General features: G+C 41.4%; 1 protein-coding gene and 1 long non-coding RNA gene across 2 annotated transcripts; one reads left to right on the top strand and one right to left on the bottom strand.

Annotated features, from left to right (window-relative positions):
- The first annotated feature begins 281 nt into the window (after nucleotides 1-281).
- Nucleotides 282-6,975, top strand: LOC309715119 (uncharacterized protein). Its single transcript, XM_082547964.1, has 5 exons — nucleotides 282-597; nucleotides 2,055-2,340; nucleotides 2,427-2,554; nucleotides 3,689-3,731; nucleotides 3,806-6,975. Exons 1-5 carry the CDS (start codon nucleotides 389-391, stop codon nucleotides 6,398-6,400), a joined length of 3,261 nt encoding a protein of 1,086 aa, XP_082404090.1. The 5' UTR covers nucleotides 282-388; the 3' UTR covers nucleotides 6,401-6,975.
- A 2,656-nt stretch (nucleotides 6,976-9,631) lies between these two features.
- LOC309715676 lies at nucleotides 9,632-18,176 on the bottom strand. The gene is made up of 3 exons (XR_014279266.1): nucleotides 12,143-18,176; nucleotides 10,787-10,988; nucleotides 9,632-10,697 (listed from the first exon to the last, which is right to left on the bottom strand). It is a non-coding gene; the product is annotated as an uncharacterized lncRNA (long non-coding RNA).
- Between the last annotated feature and the right edge of the window lie 5,249 nt (nucleotides 18,177-23,425).

Here is a 23,425-nt window from a genome sequence, read left to right as displayed (position 1 = left end):
ATACAGAAAACGAGCTGCTCGTGCTTCGCTGTCTGAACGGAACTAATACCATTATTACTGCTAATTGCAATATTAATATGAATTCTATCTCTGCGTGAGGCTCATTGTTATGTCGAGTTGATGCAGGAGCCATCAACCCACAAAAAACATCTTATATAGAGCTCAGCTGAAGACAAAACCGGAAGTGTAAACACTGTAACCTCTTGATTCTTTTAGTGTCGTCTGTCTCCTCTTTGGCGATTGGTCAGATGACCATCGTCATCTCGGTGACGTCTAAACACTTCCAGGTCGAATCGCATGTGGAGTGTTTTACGTGTTTTGGTGGAGATTCTTGTATTTACGTGTTTCATGTCTAAGATTTTTCACGGATCCGTCGGTGAGTCCTACGATGGCGAAAGTGCGTCGGTCCAATGAGTGGACTGAATCCGACGCTGTTGCTGAAGTTGCTACAGCGGATCCATCGGATTTTGTGCTGGAAACGTTCCCTCCTGAATATGTGGACAGAATTTCGAGGTTTATAGAGTCTTCTTCTGTTCTCTGTTCGAGTCAGAACAGAGAGGATGGTGCAGCCGAAGGAGAGCCCACTGAAGCAGACAGGTGAGGAGTGGAGGTCACTCCGGCTTAGATACTCTGACAAATGTATCTACATGTCTGTATTTTTCACAAACAGCACACACATGCAGACACACACACACTAAAGATAACCCCAAATTTCGTGAACGCAATATTAACATTGTATTTCATAAAAGAGCACTTGGATTTGTAGATAATGCAAAGAAAAACTGATAGTCTTCCTTGCAATGATCCCATAACACGGTACAACAAGGTAAACAGTGTACTGTGTCAGAAGATTGACATCAGTCTGCTAAATAAATGCTCTATATTGTAATGTAATAAAGGAAGAACGGTCAGATATCCTCCATCCATCCTCTGTACTCTTCTGCACCTTTCTCCTTGCCACAACACCACACATCCTTCCTCCTCATGGTCAGGGTGTTACTGCTTTTGTACACCACCTCCTCCAGTTTCACTCATTATCCTGTACACGATACTGCACTCAAGTTCAGTAAACATATTTTTCCAGGGCCTACTTTTCAGTGGGAAACCTCCAGTTTTGCAGAATAAAAATAAAGTTTGATCGCTAGGGTCTGAGCTCATTTCTCCAAACTAATATATCACATATTAAATTGAGTATAAAAAAATAAGTAAGCCCTTGCCCCAAAGGCCTACAGGTGGAGGGGCTGAAACAGATGTTGGTGATTGAGAAAAACCTCAACAATACCTTTTTAAAAGTTAAATACAGTCACTTTCCTGTGGTGCAGTTGAACTCCTGTGCGAGCATCAGAATGTGGAGTAAATGTGATTTAAGTGACTTTGAAAGTGGCATAGTTGTTGGTGCTGAAGTCCAAGTATTTCACAAACTGCTGATCTATTAGGATTTTCCCCAGAACCATTGCCCTGGTTTACAGCGAATGATCCAAAAAAAGAGAAAATATCCTGTGAACATTATTGAAGCCAACAGTTACTCAATTACATTTTACATCCAAGATATGCAGAAGAGTATCTGTCTGCATTATTCCATCCTGCTTTATATCAGCATCGAAAACCACTGAAGTGATGTAATGGTGTGGGGGATATTTTCTTGGCACACTTTAATCCTCTTGATGCCAACCAACCCTAAATTTGACGCCAGAGCGTGTCTGAGGATCGTTGCTGACTATGTCTCTATCGCCAAAGTCAAACCATCTTCTGATGTCTGCCATCGTCATATCATTTCAAACTGGTTTCTTGAGCACGACAATGAGTTCTTTGCACTCAAATTGCCTCTGTGGCCAGCAGATCTCAAAATCAATGTACACTTCACAAAGTAGCCGGTGATTTTAGACGCCCAAATCTGAGGATGTGCTTAGGACCAAATTCTAGAAAAATGGATTCGCACTTGAATGTGTTTAAAATATGTCTGTTTGTCTGTTGGCTCCAGGTCATGAAAATGTTTTGAAAACTGCAAAAACTCTTGAGCTTGACACACTGACCATATAATTGTGTCTGCGCAGTGACTCAGCGGACAGCCTGTTCATCACTCAGAAGCCTGTACCTGAGGCCGTGAGGTCAGGAAGACGGAAGCGCCGCGGCCTACGATCAGGTCTCACGTCTCCCAGAGAGCGAGAGGAAAGTGAAGATGACAGTTCACCTTCGGCCTCCCTTCAAGACACCAGAAGTAAAAGGAAAAAAAAAGAGACAAAACTCAGAATGCCAAAGTACAGTTTCCCGTTCCTCAAAGACAAGATGCCGAAAGCCAAGGGCATTTTTTTAAGTGAAGTGCAAAACACGAGGCTACATGTAAGCATAAACAACAGCAGCAGAGCACACGCTTGTTACAGCAAATGCCAGCAAATGTTAGAACTAAAGCCTTTTATTTGTTCCAGTATTCTTCAGTGGGGTCCTTCTTTGATTGTATAAGAAAGCTGCAACAGAGCTATCAAACCGTAGAGGATCTGGAGTCAAATTTACCAGCAATTGACATGAATGGAGAGTGCATATCTCCAATATCAGAGTAAGTCTTTAATGCTAGTTGAAATGTTGTTTTGTTACTGATTTCCTTAGTTGCCTTTAAAGCTTGCTTTTATGTTTTTACACTGCATTTCACTTCCTTTTATGCATTTGAATCATTTTTTTCTGTCTCATGTTTGCTATTCTCACTACATTGTAGAACAGTAATATATATTGGAAACTGGTGAATAATGTAGCGAAGAAAATGGCAAAGAAAGCAGGCTGTGTTTCAGATGCCTCAAAGTTGCCACTTTTTCTTCTGGAACATGTTCAAGCAACTCCCGAGTCTTGTCAAAAGAGGAGTGGTGGGATGTTTTCCTCCTTTATGTATTTAGACCATGAGAGACACAAGTAGGATCATTCATAGCATATTAACAAAAATCGAAAAATGAATCATCGGACCATGAAGGTGAAGTTCTTGACATTCTCCATCCTCTTTGGCCTTCAGGGACTGATGCTTGTCTTTGTCAAGAACTTGAAAGTAAGTTGAGTCCTCAAAACCCATCGCATGCAATGAAACTGTCAGACGATGATGAGGTCTACTCCAGAAAAGTGTTAATAATGAAAGTTCCCTTTACTGCAGAGGGGGTGTTTGCAGAAGGTACCAGCCTGATGAAACAAACTGTTAACATCACCTCAGATTAGAGCTGCAGACATATCTCACTTTTGAAGGAGTGATGATTTTCTTCCCACATAAATTTGCCTAACATCTGCTGGCACAGCCACGTAAAGCTCAGGTCTCAAATCTGTCAAAATGTGAGCCGATTTGTAAAAGCACCAATGCAGAACTGAGGCAAAAGAGGTGCGTGTGAATTAGCCAATAGTAAGAAGAGAGCTGTGTGGACTAAGACACGAGGAGTGGACATTAGAGCAGTGGGAACTGGACTCTGAGAGAGGGTGAAATCTGTCACCAGAGTGTAAAGTTGAATGTGGAATCTGTCGGGTTTTGCTTTGTTTACATCCATTTCTTCCAAAAAGAAACCTTCATTGAACAGATGTATTCAAACATTACTGACACGTTTTACCAGTTTATCAGCTGCATGTAAAGTACTTTGAAATACACTAAAGCATATTAAAGGCATTAAGAAATACAGCTGAAATGTTTAGTAATTCAACAACTTCCTTTCTTCTATTTCAGGGGAGAAGAAGAAAATGTAGGAGACGAGGACATGAAAGTGGTGGTAAGCAGGCTCTTGATACTATAATGAGCACTTTATGAGCATGTACAGGCCCTAAGTTGTGTGTCATTTGACAGGCAAAGAAGCATTTTGTGATACCATCAAAAAGGAGACACTCACAGTCCTGGTATAGCGAGAAGAAGAGAAATAGTAAAGGAAAACAGTGGACGGAAGGACTTACTGGTGATGAAATGCCACCAGGAGGATGGGGGGTTGTGTTACATAAAATACCAGCTAAGAAACCCTCATTGAGAGCTGCACAGTCTTCAGATTTGGAGAGCTCTGATGATGAAGATCCTTCTTGTAGCATTCTGAGAGAGAAGAGGACGAGTAATAAACAGCTCACACCCCAAAGCGTCCGCGCTCAAACCGTAACTCTAAAGACAAACAGTAAAAAGAGAGACAGCTCTGAGGGAAAAGAAATGGAGGATGAGCTGAGTGACAGCAGTCCTCCACAAAGTCCAAAGGAATGCATGCAAAAGTGCAGAGTTTCAAACAAAGAGGAGCTATCCCAGCAAGGGCGGGGAGACAGTGAGCCTGCAGACCAAAGTTTCTTCCAGAGTGACACCAATAATGTTGCTACATGCAGTGAAACCAAAGTGAAGAAGAAGCAAAATCACAGAGAACATAATGAAAGTGCAGAAGAAGCTGATGATGAAAGTCAGGAGGAGGTGGAGGTTCAGTATGCTGCACTGACTGTGAATGAGGAAATCACTGAGGTGGAGGAAAGTCCTCATCTGTCACAGACCATCAGCGAGCTGGAGCTTAATGAAAAAAATAGGTTGGAGGAGAGTGACATCTCTGATTCAGAACAGAGGAAGAAGAAAAAGGACAAGCAAGAAAACGAAAATACAGAAGAAGAAAAGAGCCAGGACGAGCTGGAGGATCAGCACACTGCATCATCTTTGAATGAGGAAATCACTGAAGTGGAAGAGACTCAACATCTATCACAGACTGTTAATGAGCTGGATCTTAATGCAAAGATCGGTTTGGAGGACAGTGACGTTCCTGATTCACAACAGAAGAAGGTGAAAGAGGACAAAGAAATCAAAAATGCAGAAGAGGAAAAGAGCCAGAGTCAGGACAAGCTGGAGGATCAGCACGATGCCGCATCTGTGAATGACAAAATCACTGAGGTGGAGCAGGAGACTCCCTGTTTGTCACAGGTCACCAGCGTGCTTGATGTTACCGGAAAAACTGTGATGGAGGACAGTGACGTGACTGATACACAACAGAAAAAGAAGAAGAAGAAAAAGAAGAAGGTGAAAGAGGACAACAACGAAAACAAAAATGCAGAAGAAGAACAGAGCCTGAGTCAGGGGAGGCTGGAGCTTCAGCACGCTGCAACATCTCTGGATGAGAAAGTGATTGAGGAGGAGGAGAGTGACATTCCTCATTCACAACAGAAGAAGAAGAAAAAGAAGAAAAGAAAGAAGTCACCTGAAGAACACGAAAAGGAGAAGATGAAAAAGAAAATGTCAGAAAGCAACGATGGTGAGGAGGAAGATGTCGAGCAGTTAAAGTGCAACACCGCTCCTGAATCTCTTCACGATGATGTGGAGATACCAACAAAGAAGAAGAAAAAAGGAACAGAGAAAAAGAAAGAGTTTAAAGATGAAGGTGAAGGTTTCAGAAATACTGAAGCTTTTCAGGAAAACCTTGAGAAAACTTTGGAATCCAGTTGTGCAAAAAGAAAAAAGCACAAAAAGTCATCTCAAAGAGATGAATCTAACACTCCCGAAGATGAAGAAAATCCACAGAAAACAGATGAGATTGAAGACCATGATGCTGGTTTACTGATGACCAAGAAGAAGAAGAAAATGAAAAAAATGTCAAGCATGGAGGGCTCCAATGACACTGTGGCACAAAGCTCTGATCTGTTGTCTGTGCAGCGGAAAAAAAAGAAGAGGAAATCTTTCTTCCTCGGTGCTGATGTCGAGGGAAAAGCTGCTCATTCAGAGGAAGAAAAACATTGTCCTTTGCAATCTGTGGCTGCTGAAAAGCCAGGCGTCAGCACCGGCAGTCCTGCTGAATCAGCAGAAATCACTGTAAGTTTGGACGAATCTAATGACAGAGTCAGGAAAAAGAAGAAGAGGAAAATGTTAACTGAACAAGAGAGTGTGGAAAAAGATCCGGAACCAGATTTTGAGGAACTTGAGGAGGCCCTGTCTGACACAGGGCTGAAGAAGAAGAAAAAGAAACGTAAGAGGAACGAAACCAAGTCAGCGACCCCTGTGAAAGGATCAGAAAATGCTGATACAAGATGCTCTGATGAGGCTGTGGTGTTAAAAAAGAAGAGGGAAAAAAATATCCAAGAAACTCCAGCAGCTGCAAGTGAAGAAACTGAATCGGAAAGTCTGTTTGAACATGCTTCACCATCTTTAGATACACCCAGAAAAGACAGCAAAAAGAAGACAAAGGGGAAATCTGCTCATAATGTTTCACTATGGAGTAAAGAACAATCTTATGGATGTTTAATCACATCCAAAGAAGGGCGTGAAACTGACATGAAAGAGCGAAAACGAACAGCTGATTGCAGTTTCACCACGCAGTTGTCAAAGACTTCTGCGCTGCCCTCTCCACACAGCATCAAGAAAAACAAGCCAAAAAAGCTCAAGCGCACCCTTCATAATCCCAGTGGGGACTTTCTTACACACAGTCAGTACCAGTAAAATAGCTCTCATCAGTCACTGGGACACAAACACCCATCAGTGTTTTTACAATGTAACTGCTGAGTGACTTTTTACCATTTTATTTTGTGTCAAAACATTTTATTATAATGGCTCTGTGAGCTTTTTAATGGTGAAAAGCATGTCATCAAAACAAACCATGATGGATGATTTTAATACTTTTTTTTTTCACAATAAAAGTTTCTGAATACTAAAGTCATTATTCATTTAATAAGTAATTATTTCAAAGAAATGTACTTTTAGCTATGCAAGTTAATACCGCATTGAATATATATCAACAATCTGCTTGGGAGTTTGCTGTTTGGAGTTTTAATTTGACCTCAATACCATCTAACCCAGCGGTCCCCAACCCCCGGGCCTCGGACCAGTACCGGTCCGTGAGTCGTTTGGTACTGGGCCGCGAGAGTTGAGGCTCAGGTGTGAAATGTATGGTTTTCAGGGTTTTTATTGTTTTTCAGCGTTATTTTGTTATCGTTTTTATCGTAAACTCTGTTTTCCTGGGTCTTTTCACGTGTGTTATGAATAAATCTTCTTTTTTTCGGTACTGGTACTAGTTTTATTTTGTTGTATTTAAAGCCGGTCCGTGAAAATATTGTCGGGCATAAACCGGTCCGTGGCGCAAAAAAAGGTTGGGGACCACTGATCTACCCTGATGAAATGATAAATTATTTAGTTTTTCCATGACTGGGTTTTTAACTTTACTCTATGGCAGTCTGTGTAGTTTACAGTATTGATCCGTGTTTTTATGCTTAAGTAATTTAAGCTTCTCCAGCTCCATAGTCAACATCCATTGTCCAGTATATCCACTATCTGCTGCACATGTCCAAACCATCTCATTCTTGCATCTCCAGCAAGGATGCTGCTGCCGTCATCACTTCTTCTTGATACTTGAATGGTACTCATGGCCATTGGTCATGAGTATTTGCATGTTAATGATCAAGGAACTGACCTCCCAGCCCATTGTTCCTTCAGTGGTGCTAGTTTCAGTTATTATGCAAAAGTACTGTTTATAAGATTGGGGAAACGTGCGGTCAGCTGAGTCTAAAGAAGTGACCTGGATACGTTTCTCCCACTGAAAACGCTGCGTCTAGATGAACAGGATCCTCTTTTGGGTGTTCTATATAAGAATGTAGTCCACCGGTGTGCACTTCCTTCAATTCCCTCCATGCATCACCCTATGTTCCTCTCTCTTGTTGAAGTACTTATTATAGAATAAGTACTTAAACAATTATTGAATGAGTGTGCTTTTTTTGTTCTGTGACCCATTCATTCATTACTCAAAGCTTTCCAACCAAGTCCTCTTTGGTGACATCTGGTGTCCAAAAATATGTTGAGCAGCTTGAATCTACAACTTGATATGAACTGCTTCGCTGTGATTGCCCACTCGATAGGGTTAAATTGACAGCTTCTCTTTAATATCACGTGACTGTTCTGTGTGATATTGGGCCGTTGTGGTGCTTTGAACATATATTTTTGGGGGTGAAAAAGATGATTTTGTGTCTTTTGATTACTAAATGATTTTAAGAAATATACCTTTGTTGTTTGAACATGTGCCCCAGAATACCTGAAAAACATTTTTGCAAAAAACATCCAATGCAGGAAGGCACAAGATGCAAAAAGAAATGTTAATAGTTCCACTGTAACTTGTCCTGAGGAAGACTGACTGTGGAGCAGAGCCAAGCAACTGTGTCAGTCTCTCTCTCCTCACTGGAGAGGAGAGAGAGACCATTACAAAGTAAGTATATAAGAGAACGAAAAAAAAGTGACAAAAAATAAAATAAAACCCGGCTCCTTATAAAAAAACAATTACTCAAGAAATGCTCAACAGGGAAAAAAATATCAAACGAAACCTCAAATTGAAGAAATTGAGGTTCAAATACAATTAAGTATGACACTAACAAAAATATTTTACTTAATGGTAGCATGTTAACTTCAGTCATTGTGATTCATTGGTACAGTATTGACAGTTTAACACAAATATTTCTTTGGGAAAAGAAAACTACGGAAACACTGACTGAAGTGAAGCTTAGCAACTGTTTGTTTTAATTCTTTTGCCCACATATACATGTATACATAGATATGTTTTATATTGTAAATGATAAGGGTAGGCACCCTTTGCTTTGTTGACAGCGCTGCAAACTTTGCCTTCTCTCAATAAGCTTCATGGTGTAGTAACCTGAAATGGTTTTCACTTCACAGGTGTGTCTTGTTAAGGTTCATTTGTGTAATTTCTTGCCTTCTTAATGGGGTTGGGACCATCAGTTGTGCAGAAGTCAGGACTGTCAGTTATGTACCAACCAACTTTTAGAATTCATATTATGGCAAGAACCAATCAGCAAAGTCCAGAGAAACGATAGTCCATCATTATTTTAAGAACTAAAGATCAGTCAGTCTGAAAAATTGCTAAAACTTTGAATGCGTCTTTGTGTAGCTGCAAATACCATCAAGCACTGATGAAACTGGCTCAAATGAGGACCACTCCAGAAAAGGAAGACCAAGAGTCAGCTCTGGGGCTGAGGATAAATTCATCTGAGTCACTAGCCTCAGAAATTGCAAATTAACAGCACCCCAGAGCCCAGATAAATGCCACACAGAGTTTGAGTACCAGACACATCTCTACACCAAATGTTCAGAGAAGACTGCGCAAATCAGGCCTTTATGGTCAAATAGCTACTAAGGAAAAGCAAGCAGAGATTTGTTTGGGCCAAGAAACAATTTGAGTATCCACATGCAGCACAGCAAACCAGTGAGGGCTGTGGTTTGCCATTTCTACATCATTGTGGTTGCCAAATCATTTTAATATGACCTGCCTGACAAAGTGGAGTAGACCAAAAGATCCTCAAAAGCCAGACATCATGCCATGATCCAAGGTAATTCAGGAACAAATGAGAAACAAATTAACTGAGATTATCAGTCCGGAAAAGGTTATAAAGCCTTTTATAAAAGCAAAAAAAGAAGCTTTGGACCCCCCAAGTGTTCATGACTCCAATATAAGAAAGAGACTGTTGGCAAAAATGGCCCGCATGGCAGTGTTCCAAGATGAAAACCATCGCTAAGGCAAAAGGAACAAAGTCTCATCTCAATTTTGCCAGAAAATATCTTGATGACAGGGTCGCCACCAAAATTGACCCCCCCCCAGCTCCCCCTGGCAAGTCTGTCCTATGTTAATAATTTTAATAAACATAAGCACAGAGAAAGACACCCGACAATGAGTTGAAAGATTAGCTTATTTATTCCTACATATACAATTTGTCATTTGTATTGTCACTTTGTATGTTCCTCACAATTTCTCATCATCCTCCAATGTGGTTGAATTACAATTTCTCCTTCATGCAAACACTAGTATTGGTGTCATCCATTGGTGAGAACAATGTTAACATACTGTACAACCAAATTAGTTCCTAGAACTTAAATTATGCAAACTCATTGCCTCAAAACAAAAAAAACCAAACAAAAACCCACAAGTAAAACTTGATAACCAAGCTAGGACAATTTATTCATGGAGTACCCAGTACTTAGAATAATTAGATTTTTCTGAATGAAACCTATCCACATAGAAATCGAATGCAACTAGATCACATTATGTTTTATTATCCTCGAAATTAAAGACATTTTGTAATGCAGTTGAAATCAGACCAACTTTTATTTTCAAATGCAAAAAATATTTATTAGTCAACATACGGGACACATTAATGACAAACAAGTATATTCCCACTATTGTAGCTTGTGTTATTTAATTATACTTCAAATATTATCAAATTCCATCTATCCATCCATCCATCTTCATCCGCTTTATCCGGGGCCGGGTCGCAGGGGCAGCAGCCTAAGCAGAGAAGCCCAGACCTCCCTCTCCCCAGCCACCTTCTCCAGCTTATCCGGGGCAACACCAAGGCATTCCCAGGCCAGCCGAGAGATCTAATCTCTTCAGCGTGTCCTGGGACATGCCCGGAACACCTCACCCAGGAGGGATCCTTATCAAATTAAATTTTCATATTTGTTAAACAATTTAAAACTTTAATAACCTTACAAAAAAACAAAACCAAAGTCTCAGATTGAATTATTTTGAACCCAAGTTTAAGCAGTTCTGCTCAGTCCAGGCATTACAGCCTGAAAGACTGTCATGGATTAAGGTAATGAAAATGCAGTGATCGCAGAAAGTTCAACTTCCCTTATGTACAGTGGCAGTGAATGTGGGATGGAGATGCAATGGTCTTGAATCTGCAGGTGACTTTCTTCACTGAACACCATCTGTGATGGAGGGCTCGTCTCTCCTGGTATCCTATAAGGAAACAATCATATTCTTTAGAATGCCACATTACATTTGCTCTTCTTAAAACATTTTTTTCCTGCATTTGCTACAGAACAGACCTCAAGATAGACAATCAAGCTGAATCATTGCACTGTTACAAAACATCCATCCATTTTCTTCCATTTATCTGCAGTTGGGTCCCAGAGGCAGGATCCTAAGCAGAGCACCCCGGAACTCCCTCTGCCCAGCCACCACCTCCAGCTTATCCAGGGGAACTCCTCCCAGTGGGACATAGACACGTAGACAAAACCTGCTGGTACCCTTTGGTCAATGAAAGGAAAAAGTCACAATGGTCACAGAACTAACTAATCTGACTAAATAATAAAAATTCTATGAATGTTAACCAATGAACGTCTATCGTTCGAGCGTGTATCACACTCAACATGGACCAGAGGAAGTGAAAGGAAAGATGTCTCAGGAGATAAGATAAATAATCATAGACAAGCATGTTAAAGGCAAAGGCTATAAGACAATCTCCAAGCAGCTGGATGTTCCTGTGACTACAGTGCACATATTATTCAGAAATTTAAGCTCCATGGGATTGTAATCAACCTCCCTGGACGTGGCCGCAGGAGAAAAATTGATGACCAATCAAAGAGACAGATAATCTGAATGGTAACAAAAGAGCCCAGAAAGACTTCTAAAGAGATCCAAGGTGAACTTCATGCTCAAAGCACATCACTGTCAGATCGCACCATCTGTTGTTGTTTGAGCCAGAGTGGACTACATAGGAGATGACCAAGGAGGACACCACCAACAAATCACAAAAAGGCACATCAGCTCCATGTTCACAGAAGGAAAAATGAAGCATATCAAGAAAAGTACACTGTCCCTACTGTGAAACATGGAGAGGGATCTGTTATGTTCTAGGGCTGCTTTGCTGCATCTGGCACAGGGTGTCTTGAATCTGTGCAGGGTACAATGAAATTTCAAGACCATCAAGGGATTCTAGAGAGAAATGTGTTGGCCAGCGTCAGAAAGGTTGGTCTCAGACGGAGGTCATGGGTCTTTGCAATAGGACAATGACTCAAAACATACAGCTAAAAAACACCCAAGAATGTCTAAGAGGATAACATTGGACTATTATAAAGTCGCCTTCTTGGAGCCCTGACCTCAATCCTATTGGGCATCTTTGGAAGGAGCTGAAACATGCCGTCTAGAAAAGGCGCTCTTCAAAAGAGGAAAATACTGGAGCAGTTTGCTCATGAGTGGACCAAAATACCTGCTGAGCTTTGCAGAAGTCTCATTGACAGTTACAGGAATAGTTTGATTGCAGCGATTGCCTCAAAAGGTTGTGCAACAAAATATTAAGTTATAAATTAAGTTATTAATAAATTTTACTTCCTTACTACTTACTAAATATCTTGTTTCCCACACTGAAGATTAACAATATATTGGAAAAGCAAAATACTTACCACTCAGTTGACATCTTTCTGTCCAACAGCTCCTTTTCTAGACTCAAGAGTCTCCAGAGTCACCAGAGCCTCAAAGAAAGTAAAAAGCAAGAAGAGGGAAAACCAGCAAATTATTTAGAAGCTGATTCGATTCTTAAAGGCTGTCCAGCCATTATAGCTGACAACATAGAAACTGAATATTAATCTCATACAGTCAAATTACACTATAGCAGGAGTTGGCAACTTTTCTGATGATGAGTGCAATCTAAAAATTCTTCAGAAGTTAATGTGTCACATCAACCAACTTTTTTCAACTAGCCAACCTTTTTCCTACATCAAACCCTGCCCCTGGCTGTGGAATGCAGGCAGTCGTAAGAAGGGAAACTTGTTGGAGTTCTAAATGTCACAACTTGACAGTTGTCTCTGCTTTCACATTTTTCAGCTCAATCTCCCTGGCTCTGGCCAGCTCCGCCCATAAGTTCTAGCTCCTCCTTCAGATGAAACTCTTTCGCATTTCTCTCTCTCCAGCTGGAGATGAGCCAGATGAACTCGTAGCCTAGCATCCTGCTTTGAACCTAAGGACTATCGAGAGTGGCTCAAAATGAGGCAGTGTCATTGGCAGTCTCCTCAGGCAGTCCCTGAGCAAGAGGCGTGGACACATACAGTGCTATATTTTGATCTGGCAACAGGGGAACATGCTAAGATGCTACACCATGCTCAGCCAACTCAGGTGGACTGGGAGACATTTGCAAGGCCAATATCCCCTTATCCACCAAGCCAGACACCAGAGCAGCTTTTAGCTCAGCTTTATGCAGAACTATGGAGACCCCAATCCCGTAAAATGATGCCACCTCATGCAAATAGTTTTTCCTACAGGCATCGAGCTGGGCAAGCGACGGGTTAGCCGTAAACACAGAAATATCTAATGTAGACATTCAAACATAGTTTAAAAAAAAAGAAAGAAAAGAAAACCGGTCAATAGCACACAAGCCAGCTACCCTAGGGCTACCAATAAACGAGAACCTTCCCCCAACACACACACACACACACACGAGAAAAATCTATAACAACGGGGTTATCCAATAAATAAAAATACCACTGAACCTCTCCCCAGTCCTACCTACCCTTGAATGCTAGCCTACCTAGCTTCTGGAGTGTACCAGGCTCGAGGCAACTTTAAAGGCAAACTTTCAGTGCTCAAAGCACTGAAAAGCCTACCCCCAACAGGGACCCAAATCCCCACCCGGGATTACTCCGAAAATAACAAAGGCAAAATAAAAAACGAGTGCCTGAAGGAAGAGCTTACACTCAGCTAGACACTCCCCTGTGCTAACTGGGGAGAGCGTCCCAAATACACCAAAGTTAAACAACGGACCCAAAACCTGATACCCAGCTATTTCAGTTTCTTTCATTCAAATCCCGTTGTATGCAACTAAAACATGTTTATGTTTACTTGAATAGAAACAGTTTACAGTTCTATAATTAGCCACAGATTTTACATTTTTCTTCAAATTTGTTTAGAAAGATTCCACTTAAACTACCCTTAAACGTACTATTCTCTTAAAGATAATGTCAATAGCAAGAGGTGGACCTATCAGCATTGCCTAGCTATACACCAAATAGAGCCACACAGGTCAGAGATGGACAATAGTCACCTGAGCAGGACAGTAGGGCTGTGTGATTTGACAAAATATATCAGATGACAGAATTGAAACATCTACCATTTAACATTATACTCTAATTTGTTTTGTGGTGTCAAAATACACAGTTTACAGCAAAAAAAAAAAAAAAAAAAAAAAAAAAAAAAAATTCATCGTTTGGATGGTCACCATGTGGATGCAGGCACAGAATACCAGCATGGCCATTGAGGATGAGGCAGAACCAGGTAGCTCCAAACAGAAGGACCAGTCAAAACAACTCAAGGACCTTAGTCCTTGAGTTGTCAGAGCCCTCTGTAAAGTTGTTGGTGACCAACCAGAAACATGGGATGACTATCTGGATGTTGTGATGTTTGGTCTCAGAACAAAAAAAAAAAAAAAAAAAAGAAAAAAAAAAAGAAAAAAAAGAAATAAAAGCAAATGACCACTGAAGTACTCATCCCATTACCTGATTTTTGGCAGAGAGGCTTGTTATCCATATGAAATCCCAGAACACTACATGGTCTTTCTGTCTGTGACAAACTACAGGAAAATCCTACGCAAAGCACCATAGTAAGTTTTTGATGCACATGCAGAACAGTTTCAATGCATGCTACATCACCACCTTAAAAGCAACAATTTTATCAGATCCAGGGTCAGAAGCTACAGCAAAGGAAGAAAACGCCACCAGAACCAGCCCCCAAAACCAGTACGCGCTGCAGGTCCACAAGCCAAATCACAAACAGCAGCAGACCCAGATCCAAAAGCTACAACTCCACCAGTGACTACTCCCCAGGTTGTAGCACCACAAGCATCAACTACGCCTAAGCAATCTACAGCACAAACTGTAGAAGCAACAGTACTACCAGCAACAGCCTCACAAGCTACTCCTGCACCACTTCCAGCATCATCACCTCAAAGATATTCTCAAGCTGTTGCAGAGAAATGGAAAAAAATAAAAAATAAAATAATAATAATAATTCTTTGTTATTGTGTAAACCAGAATGTTCAGAATTGACATTGTACAATTGTACCCTGTCTGGCAACATTTTGATCTCATCTCTCCAAATAAGGTATGCACACAGTAATAAATATCACAAATGATAAGTACCATAATATAAATAAACCACACCCCAGATCCTATAATCTGATTTCTGTCTTTTAGTTTATTGAAAGGTGAAGTGTTTGCTGTGCTCCAAAGAACTTTAATACAGCAACAACACCTCATCTATGCTGAGGCCTTACAGAGCCCTGCGCGAAAACAAGGAGGCTATCCAAGGTGGACCAAGCTCAGTTAAGTTTTTTTAGGTTGTAAGGATACAGTCATTTTATACATTTAGATTCCCCATGTCATTCATTTATATTTGGCTTGTAATTACAATATATGTAATTTCTCAATGTTTTGTTTGTTTTATCAGGGGAGAGGAATGATGTGGATGAGGCCTTGGTCAACATGGTGATTCCCAGCCCTTCACTATTGTGGAGGACAGTGGGTTTAGAAAGCTTGTTAAAGCTTTGAACCCTAACTATGTTCTCCCCACAAGTCAGGTGTGTATCTTAAAATATGAAGCATGTTTGCAGTTTTCCTATATTTCCATATTAAGAGCGGTACTTTCTTTTGTTTAGGCTTTGAAAGCTATGGTGGACCAAAGATACAAAGAGTCCAAACTAAAAGAAAAACTGACTGTGGCAAAGGCTTCTGCAGTTAGTTTGACATCTGATATGTGGACCTCCATTAACACAGAGGCTTACCTAGCTGTCACCTGCCATTTCACCGATTCTAACACTGCATTGCATTCTGTGGTGTTAGGTGTTCAGCACTTCCCTAAAGCAAATACTACTATCAATTTGTCCCAAGTAACAGCAGCGCTCATGTCAGAGTGGGGCATTACAGACAAAGTTACATGTTATGTGACTGATGGAGCAGCAAACATGGGTGCTCATGCAAAGGAACTTTGTTTGTGTCACAGTAATTGTGAGGCGCATACATCGAACCTAATGGTCAAAAGCTCTTGATCAACACACCACGCTGTCTGAGATCCAGACCACCTGTAGGAGGATAGTGGGATATTTCAACGTTTGTTCCATTAGTTCATTACTGCTTTAAACACTTAAACCCCCGGAGAGCAGCCATTTGGCTTTTCTAACAGGGTTCCATCTCTAAATGACGGCTGGTCAGCAAACCTGGGAAACCCACAGATAATTGGAACTATGGCACGAAACAGCTTCCAAGACATCATGCAACACCTACGCTTCATGACAAGTCCACCCGCAGTGATCGAGCAAAGACTGATAAGTTCGCTGCAATTTCCAGTGTGTGGGGATCATTTGTCACCAACTGCATCACGTGCTACAACCCTGGTCTACATATCACCGTTGATGAACAGCTTTTCCCATCAAAGACTCGGTGCTGTTTCCTGCAGTATATTGCAAGTAAACCTGACAAGTTTGGGATCAAGTTTTGGGTGGCTTGCAACCTAAAATCCAAGTGCATTTGCAATATCTTCCCATATCTTGGCAAGGACCCCAATCGTCCCACTGGGGAGAGACTTTCTGAAAATGTAGTAATGAGGCTGATGGAACCATTCCTAGACAAGGGCAGAAATGTTACCACGGACAATTTTTTCACATCGCTTTCACTTGCGCAAAAACTTCTTAGACGGAAAACCACTATCCTCGGCACAGTCAACAAGATTCGCAGGGAAATTCCTCAATCCACTCGACAGACAGATCGCAATGAATTCACCACTCAGGTATGTTGCAGGTCTTTTGTGGTTCTATGTTTATGTGTTTCATTGTGTGTAAAAGGGCTATGGAAATAACAATTTATCTTATTTCTTAGGTGTTTTCAACCTCTGCTGCCACGCTGACGGCGTATGCGGACAAACGGAAGAAGACCGTCTATATTCTTAGCAGCATGCACAGCGTGGTTCAGACTGATAACACTACCAAAAGGAAGCCAAACACTGTTACCCTTTACAACAAAACAAAGTGTGGCGTGGATGTGATGGACCAGATGGTTCGGGAGTACACTGTCCGCAGAGGAACACGGCACTGGCCAGTTGCCGTGTTTTATAACATGATTGACATGGCAGCACTGAATGCACATGTGCTGTATCAAGCATGCACCGGGACGAAGGAAAGACGGGTGGACTTCCTGGTGGAGCTTGCAAGAGAGTTGGCTCACTCTCATGTAGCTGCGAAGAAGGCAAGAAAAAAAACAGTTGCTTTGGACACAACCCTCCACACCTAGCCCTGGAAAAAGAGCCATGTGTCAGGTCAAACACAAATGCAAGAACAATCATGCCACTGTGCGATGTGTTCACTGCAACAGATACACATGTGGTAAATGCAGACAACAGATACCATGGCAGTGCCAGGATTGTGAGTGATTGCTGAAAATGTTGAAATGTACTCACTCACTTTTTATTATTATTTGTAAATATGTGTACAAATGGTTGGTTTTTTGTACTGTTTTTATCAATAAATCTCAGCAACAAAGGGCATACACCCATGTGTGTTGATTTCTCCCTAAGATGGCAAACTGAAACACTCCAAGTTGGTGACTTTTGGAGATTTCCCTGGATGATTGAGAATGCATCAGACGAACACAAAAGGAAGTTCACAGCTTTTAGCAGCTCCCCCACCCCCTCATTCACACACCCCCACTCCCCTCCCTCCAGAATTCCCAGGTAACAACCTAATATACATATGAATGACTAGCCAATTTAGCTTCCACTTGGCTGAAGCTAAAGCCTAGCTAAAAGCCATTTGGCTGCTCTCCGGGTTTTAAAGGTAGAAAGGTAGAAGCCTGGCAGTGCTACTGTTAAGGAGCTGCTGCAGTAACACAGCTTGAATTAATCAATTTGTGTTGGCTGTTTCTTTGGAGAGGCTGCAGGAACAAATGGGCCGGCCTCCACTGAAGTTAATTCAAGAGGTGGATACACGTTGGAACAGCACATTCCAAATGCTTCACCGTGTTCATGAGCTCAGGGAACCTATTGGAGCATCGTAAGCTGGCCTGCACACTGATATTTGCCCACTGTCCTCTGAACAGTATAATGCTCTCTCCATTTAATGATACCACCACTGAGCTGTCAGAGGAAAAGAGTGTCTGGATCCAAAGTAATTCCACTTCTAACAATGTTGCACCATGCACTAAATGAAGAGGAAATAGGAGCGACGTGTTGACATGATCATGACTGGTTTCATAGTATCAAAGTCGTTGTCTGACTATTACCAACGGGTTATTGTAGTGCACAGTTTAAGGTAAGTAGTCCGCAAGGTACATTATAATGTCAGAAAATTGCATTCACGAAACAAGTGTGTTGTTTTTCAACTTTTGCGATTTACTGCATATCAGTAACAGAAACTGAGGCAGGTAAGTATGCTCCTCCTCCTCTGCGCTCTCATTAAAGGGTAAACAATTTTTGCAGGGGGGGGGGGGGTAACAACTTTGGGACAACACTGGAAACAGTGGCGGTCCTAGCCTGTTTGGCGCCCCGGGTGAACACTCCCTCCCTTCAAGGGGGGGGGGGGCTGAAGTCAAAGTTTACATTGATTTTAGCAGCAAGCAGGCACACAAAGGGCTCTCTCGCTCACTTTTCACCAGTGTTGGGTAAGTTATTTTAAATTAGTAACTTAGTTGCATTACTAGTTACTTCTATCAAAAGTAACTCCGTTACTTCAAGTTACTCGTTACTTTCAGAGTAACTAGTTACTAGTAGGGCTGGGCGATATGACCCAAAATTCATATCTCGATATTTTTTAGCTGGATGGCGATATAAGATATATATCTCGATTTTTTTTTTTAAAGCCATAAAGTAAGAACAAAAAGAGAGTTCTTAGTCAAAGCTGTGTCCCAGATGTCACACAGGCACTTTTATTAACATAGAGCATAGATGTACATAAAATTTACTCAAAAATAAATTATGAGCATTTATTAAATAATAATGCTCCATAAATAAAAGAAAACTGTTGTTTTTGTGCATAACAAAAAGCTCACAATTGTGCAGTCAAAATGTAAACTAAAAGACGCTGAGCACAATAACAAAGACAGATTTCACAGCTGCTCTGTTCCCAACTTCTACTGCGTGACTGATAGCCTGGAGTTTGAAATCCACTTCGTAACCATGTCTCTTAACAGGTGCCATTTATGGTCCTTATTAGGGCTGCCACAAACGATTATTTTGATAGTCAACTAGTCACCGATTATTTTTGCGATTAGTCGACTAATCAGATCCATTGAACGTAAAAGTACAGCTTATTGCACCAGCAGCATCTGCTCTTATATAACTATCATTAGCTTACAGCTTTAAGTGTTTAAGGTCTGTGCTAACTAAAAATAAAGACAAGATGATAGTTAATTGAATTCTAATTAAATGTGCAGATTGTTTCGGTGGAGTTTAATAAACTCAGCCGATTTACTCAGGAACAAATAAAATACTGAAAAAAGCCAAACAATAACATTTTTAAGTTATCTAAGTGACTTGTATATGTTTAACCTGAGTAGGGCGGTGGGTTTGAAAACGATCTGCCGGGAGTCCGGTGCTCTCATGGCCCCCGGCTAGCTATCGAGCTAGTGGGTAACAGACGCCTCCGAAAACGTCGGAGCGCTTTTGAAAATATGTGGTGTCCTGATAAACTGAGCAGATATTTGAGGTTTACACGGCTACATTCTCGCCTGAAAATATGTTAAACGTTTATTTTGTGACCCAGAAAGAATAATAAGAGTAATATTAAAACTAACTAGCTGCCGCCATTGTTGACAACTGCGCTGGGCCGCGCTATGAATTCTGGGACACAGTTGCTTCTTCTTCGGGGTTTAACGGCAGCTGGCATCCTTGTACATGCAGTGCTGCCATCTTCTGTTTCAGTCCGTTATTACACTCTTAAATCCTGCTACTTATTCCTGCTTTTGGGATCTTACAAAGCTTCAAATGACGCGTCGACTATTAAATCAGTCGTCGACGATTTTGATAGTCGACGTAATCGTGACTAGTCGACTAATCGTGGCAGCCCTAGTCCTTGTACACACACACAATACGGTAATATTACGCTGAAGCACAGTACGTATCACTCCGCGAGGCTCAGCCGTAATGCTCCGACAATCCATCAAGCGGTGCAGCTCCGTAGCTTACCAAAGTCGTACTAAAACATTTTGACAGATTGCTGAGCGCCGTGTACCACATAAAATCGGTTCGCGGCCATCAAGCACAACCAGAATTCATACATAAGGCGCACTGTCAACTTTTGAGAGAATGAAAGGGTTTTAGGCTGTGCAGCGCCTCTGGGCTGCATGGCGTTAGCGTGGTTAGCTCGTTAGCGTGGTTAGCTCGTTAGCGTGGTTAGCTAGCTAACACGTTGACGCCGTCCAGCCCCACACACGGGGCGATGCGCAGTAACTCGTTAACGCAGATTTGCCGTGTCCATCTTGTCGCTTCCTGCAGGTGAAGCGATGGGGGAGGAGGGGGAGTTGTGTTCAGTGAAGGAGGGGCGAGGCCGAGTAACGCTGCGTAAAGACAAAAGTGGACGAAAGAGAGGCAAACTTGCGGCTCCACAAATATAATTATAACGTAACATAGACTATATCGATATAAAGGATATTGTCACAGCTTATATCTCGTATAAAAATATATCGATATGTTTTAAAAACTCGATATATCGCCCAGCTCTAGTTACTAGGGAAAGTAACTTTGGTTTTACTCAGAATTCTCTTGTTAATGTGTTGCTTCCGTAACTGGATACCCAGCAAGATTGCCAGTCTTCTAGCTTGCTTACTTGCCACAAGTGCACTGTGCCACCTACCAATAGAAAGGAAAAAAATTATGTGCACATTTCCACGAGAGAAATCCCACGCCTGATTCTATCCTAGCCTGCTTTTTACATCCAACACAAAAACTGCAGTCGTGGCGCTTTCGATTGTACTCAGAACTCGGAAATTCTGCCTTCTGAATAGGAAGATGTAGGTAACACCAGACTGCAGATGAGCTGCTTACAGAGCTGGACTGGGACCCAAAAAAAATAAAATAAAATAAAAAAATAATCGTCCCAGGCATTTTGACTAGAGACCAGCCCACCATTATAGGAAAAATCATAAAGCCTTTGAATGAAAACAAACACCGTTGTGACAGTGATGTACACCGTCTTGATGAGATAGATAGATCTATCTATCTATCTATCAATTGTTTGTTGTAAGACTCAGATAAATTTTTTATTTTTTTTTTTTAAAGAGACATTTTAAATGAGAATAAGAAAGTATTTCCTTGTGCCCCCCTTTCCCTTTTAATTCCCTACATGGACCCCCTGGCAAAACTTTGCTAGAGCCGCCCCTGCACAGTTACCAGCTGTCAGCTACTTAGAAAAGGATCCTGGTGTTATTTGTCTCTCAGAAACAGTTCATAACTTCCCTTCAACTCATTCATGTTAACTAAAAGGTAAACCTGTTTCTCCATCACAGCTTTGATGATTCAGTAAGGACATCTCCTGGTTTCATCTTCATGTTTCCCTCTCACCACATATTCAAACCCACATCATGACCAGCAGGTTTACAGCTGTGGCTCCAGCAAACATCAGCTGATAGTACAAAGTAATATTAAATAAATTCTAACAACAGCTGATCAAGCTTAAACGTGCTGCTGTTGTTTACCGCGACAACCGCTGGTTTCCTCTTTCTTTAGCAAAGTGGGCGATAAATAAATGAGAGAGAAAAGCTGATCAGCTGATCATTGATCAGTTTCATGATTGAAGTAGAAACAGGAGAGGGAGGAAGAGAGGATGAGAGAAGAAGAGGCAGCTGTGCAGCGTAAACACAGAATAACTCCAGCTTTGTGTCTTTTTCATTGTAGCTGAAGTCTGGGACAAACTGTGTTCCTTTTCACCTCAATACGAAACGCATAATATTTTCTCTGAATACGAGACGATTCCGTTTTTTACGGGACAGTTGGCAACTCTAATAATTAACCTTATGAACAAAATAAAGTTCAACATCAGTAACATAGCACCCACCCAGCTGTATAGAAACTCCGTCATGCTAGCTAGCACGCAGTACGAAAAAGTCGCATAACGAAAATAAACTCCACCTAAACTTGGTTCATATCTGACCCAGATGGACTGTAGGTTATAACTTCTTACCTAAAGTTCAGTTCACCTGACACTCTCGGACCAGCGGCCGCTTCGGGTCTCTCCTCTTGCCTCCCTTTTCCTTCATCCACCTGCTGGCCTCCACCACTTGCTAATGTTATTGAATCTGTGGAAGCTCCGCGATAGCCACCACACGAAGTAACGAATAACGAACCCATCTAAATCCCAGTAACGAGTAACGCGTTCCTGGTTTTGGCATAATAACTAGTTACCGTGCTCGTTACCACAATGATAACGTAGTTACTGTAACGCGTTAGTCCCAACACTGCTTTTCACATATAGAATTTTGAAAAAACATCTGTGCAAATTATAAGTCTGTATCATAATGTCTGGTGTTTTCGTGTTTGTCGGTTTGTTTTTATTTTTATTTTTGTTTTATTTTGCAAGTTGGTTATTAGATGCCCTCCAGCCGGCCCAGCCAGAGAATCCCCGCCCTCTCCTCCCTGTGCAAGCAGCAGGCGCACCTCGCAAACGGAGGGCACCCTTACTCCCAGCAAATGGGCGATAGAAAACCAATCGGTGCCTATGCCATTCCCAATATCCGCTGGCTGATGTCGGGGCAGCATGAGTACGAGCAATTTTTTTTTGGCCGATGCCCGTGATTAGGGCTGCCACAAACGATTATTTTGATAGTCGACTAGTCACCGATTATTTATGCGATTAGTCGACTAATCAGATCATCATCCACTGGACATAAAACTACAGCTTATTGCACCAGCAGCATCTGCTCTTATATAACTATCATTAGCTTACAGCTTTAAGCTTTTAAGGTGCTAACTAAAAATAAAGACAAGATGATAGTTTATTCAATTTTAATGAAATTTGCAGATTGTTTCGGTAAAGTTTAATAAACTCCTTGCTATCTAAAATATAACAGGACACCGGAGTATATTCTCCAGCATCTCACACTTCTGATAATCAGCTGTCTGCTTGACGTTTATTCAGCTGTGTAAAAACTATAACTTTAATCTCAGCCAAACCGATTTACTCAGGAACAAATAAAATACTAAAAAAAAGCCAAACAATAACATTTTTAATTTATCTAAGTGACTCATATATATTTAACCTGAGTCGCGAAAGACGGCGGTGGGTTTGAAAACAATTTGCCGGGAGTCCGGTGTTCTCGGCGCTAGTGACCTAGCCCCCGGCTAGCTATCGAGCTAGTGGGTAACAGACGTCTCCGAAAACGTCGGAGCGCTTTTGAAAATATGTGGTGTCCTGATAAACTGAGCAGATATTTGAGGTTTACACAGCTACATTTTCGCCTGAAAATATGTTAAACGTTTATTTTGTGACCCAGAAAGAATAATAAGAGTAATATTAAAACTAACTAGCTACCGCCATTGTTGGAAACTAAGCTGGGCCGCGCTATGAATTCTGGGACACAGCTGCTTCTTCTTCTTCGGGGTTTAACGGCAGCTGGCATCCTTGTACATGCTGTGCTGCCATCTTCTGTTTCAGTCCGTTATTACACTCTTAAATCCTGCTATTATTCCTGCGTCTTTTGCAATCTTACAAAGCTTCA

Source organism: Aulonocara stuartgranti (assembly GCF_965226115.1).
Source record: "Aulonocara stuartgranti genome assembly, chromosome: 10".
Taxonomy (NCBI): domain Eukaryota; kingdom Metazoa; phylum Chordata; class Actinopteri; order Cichliformes; family Cichlidae; genus Aulonocara; species Aulonocara stuartgranti.
Note: the sequence above shows the minus strand (reverse complement) of the source record. Positions and strands in the feature narration are given on the sequence as shown.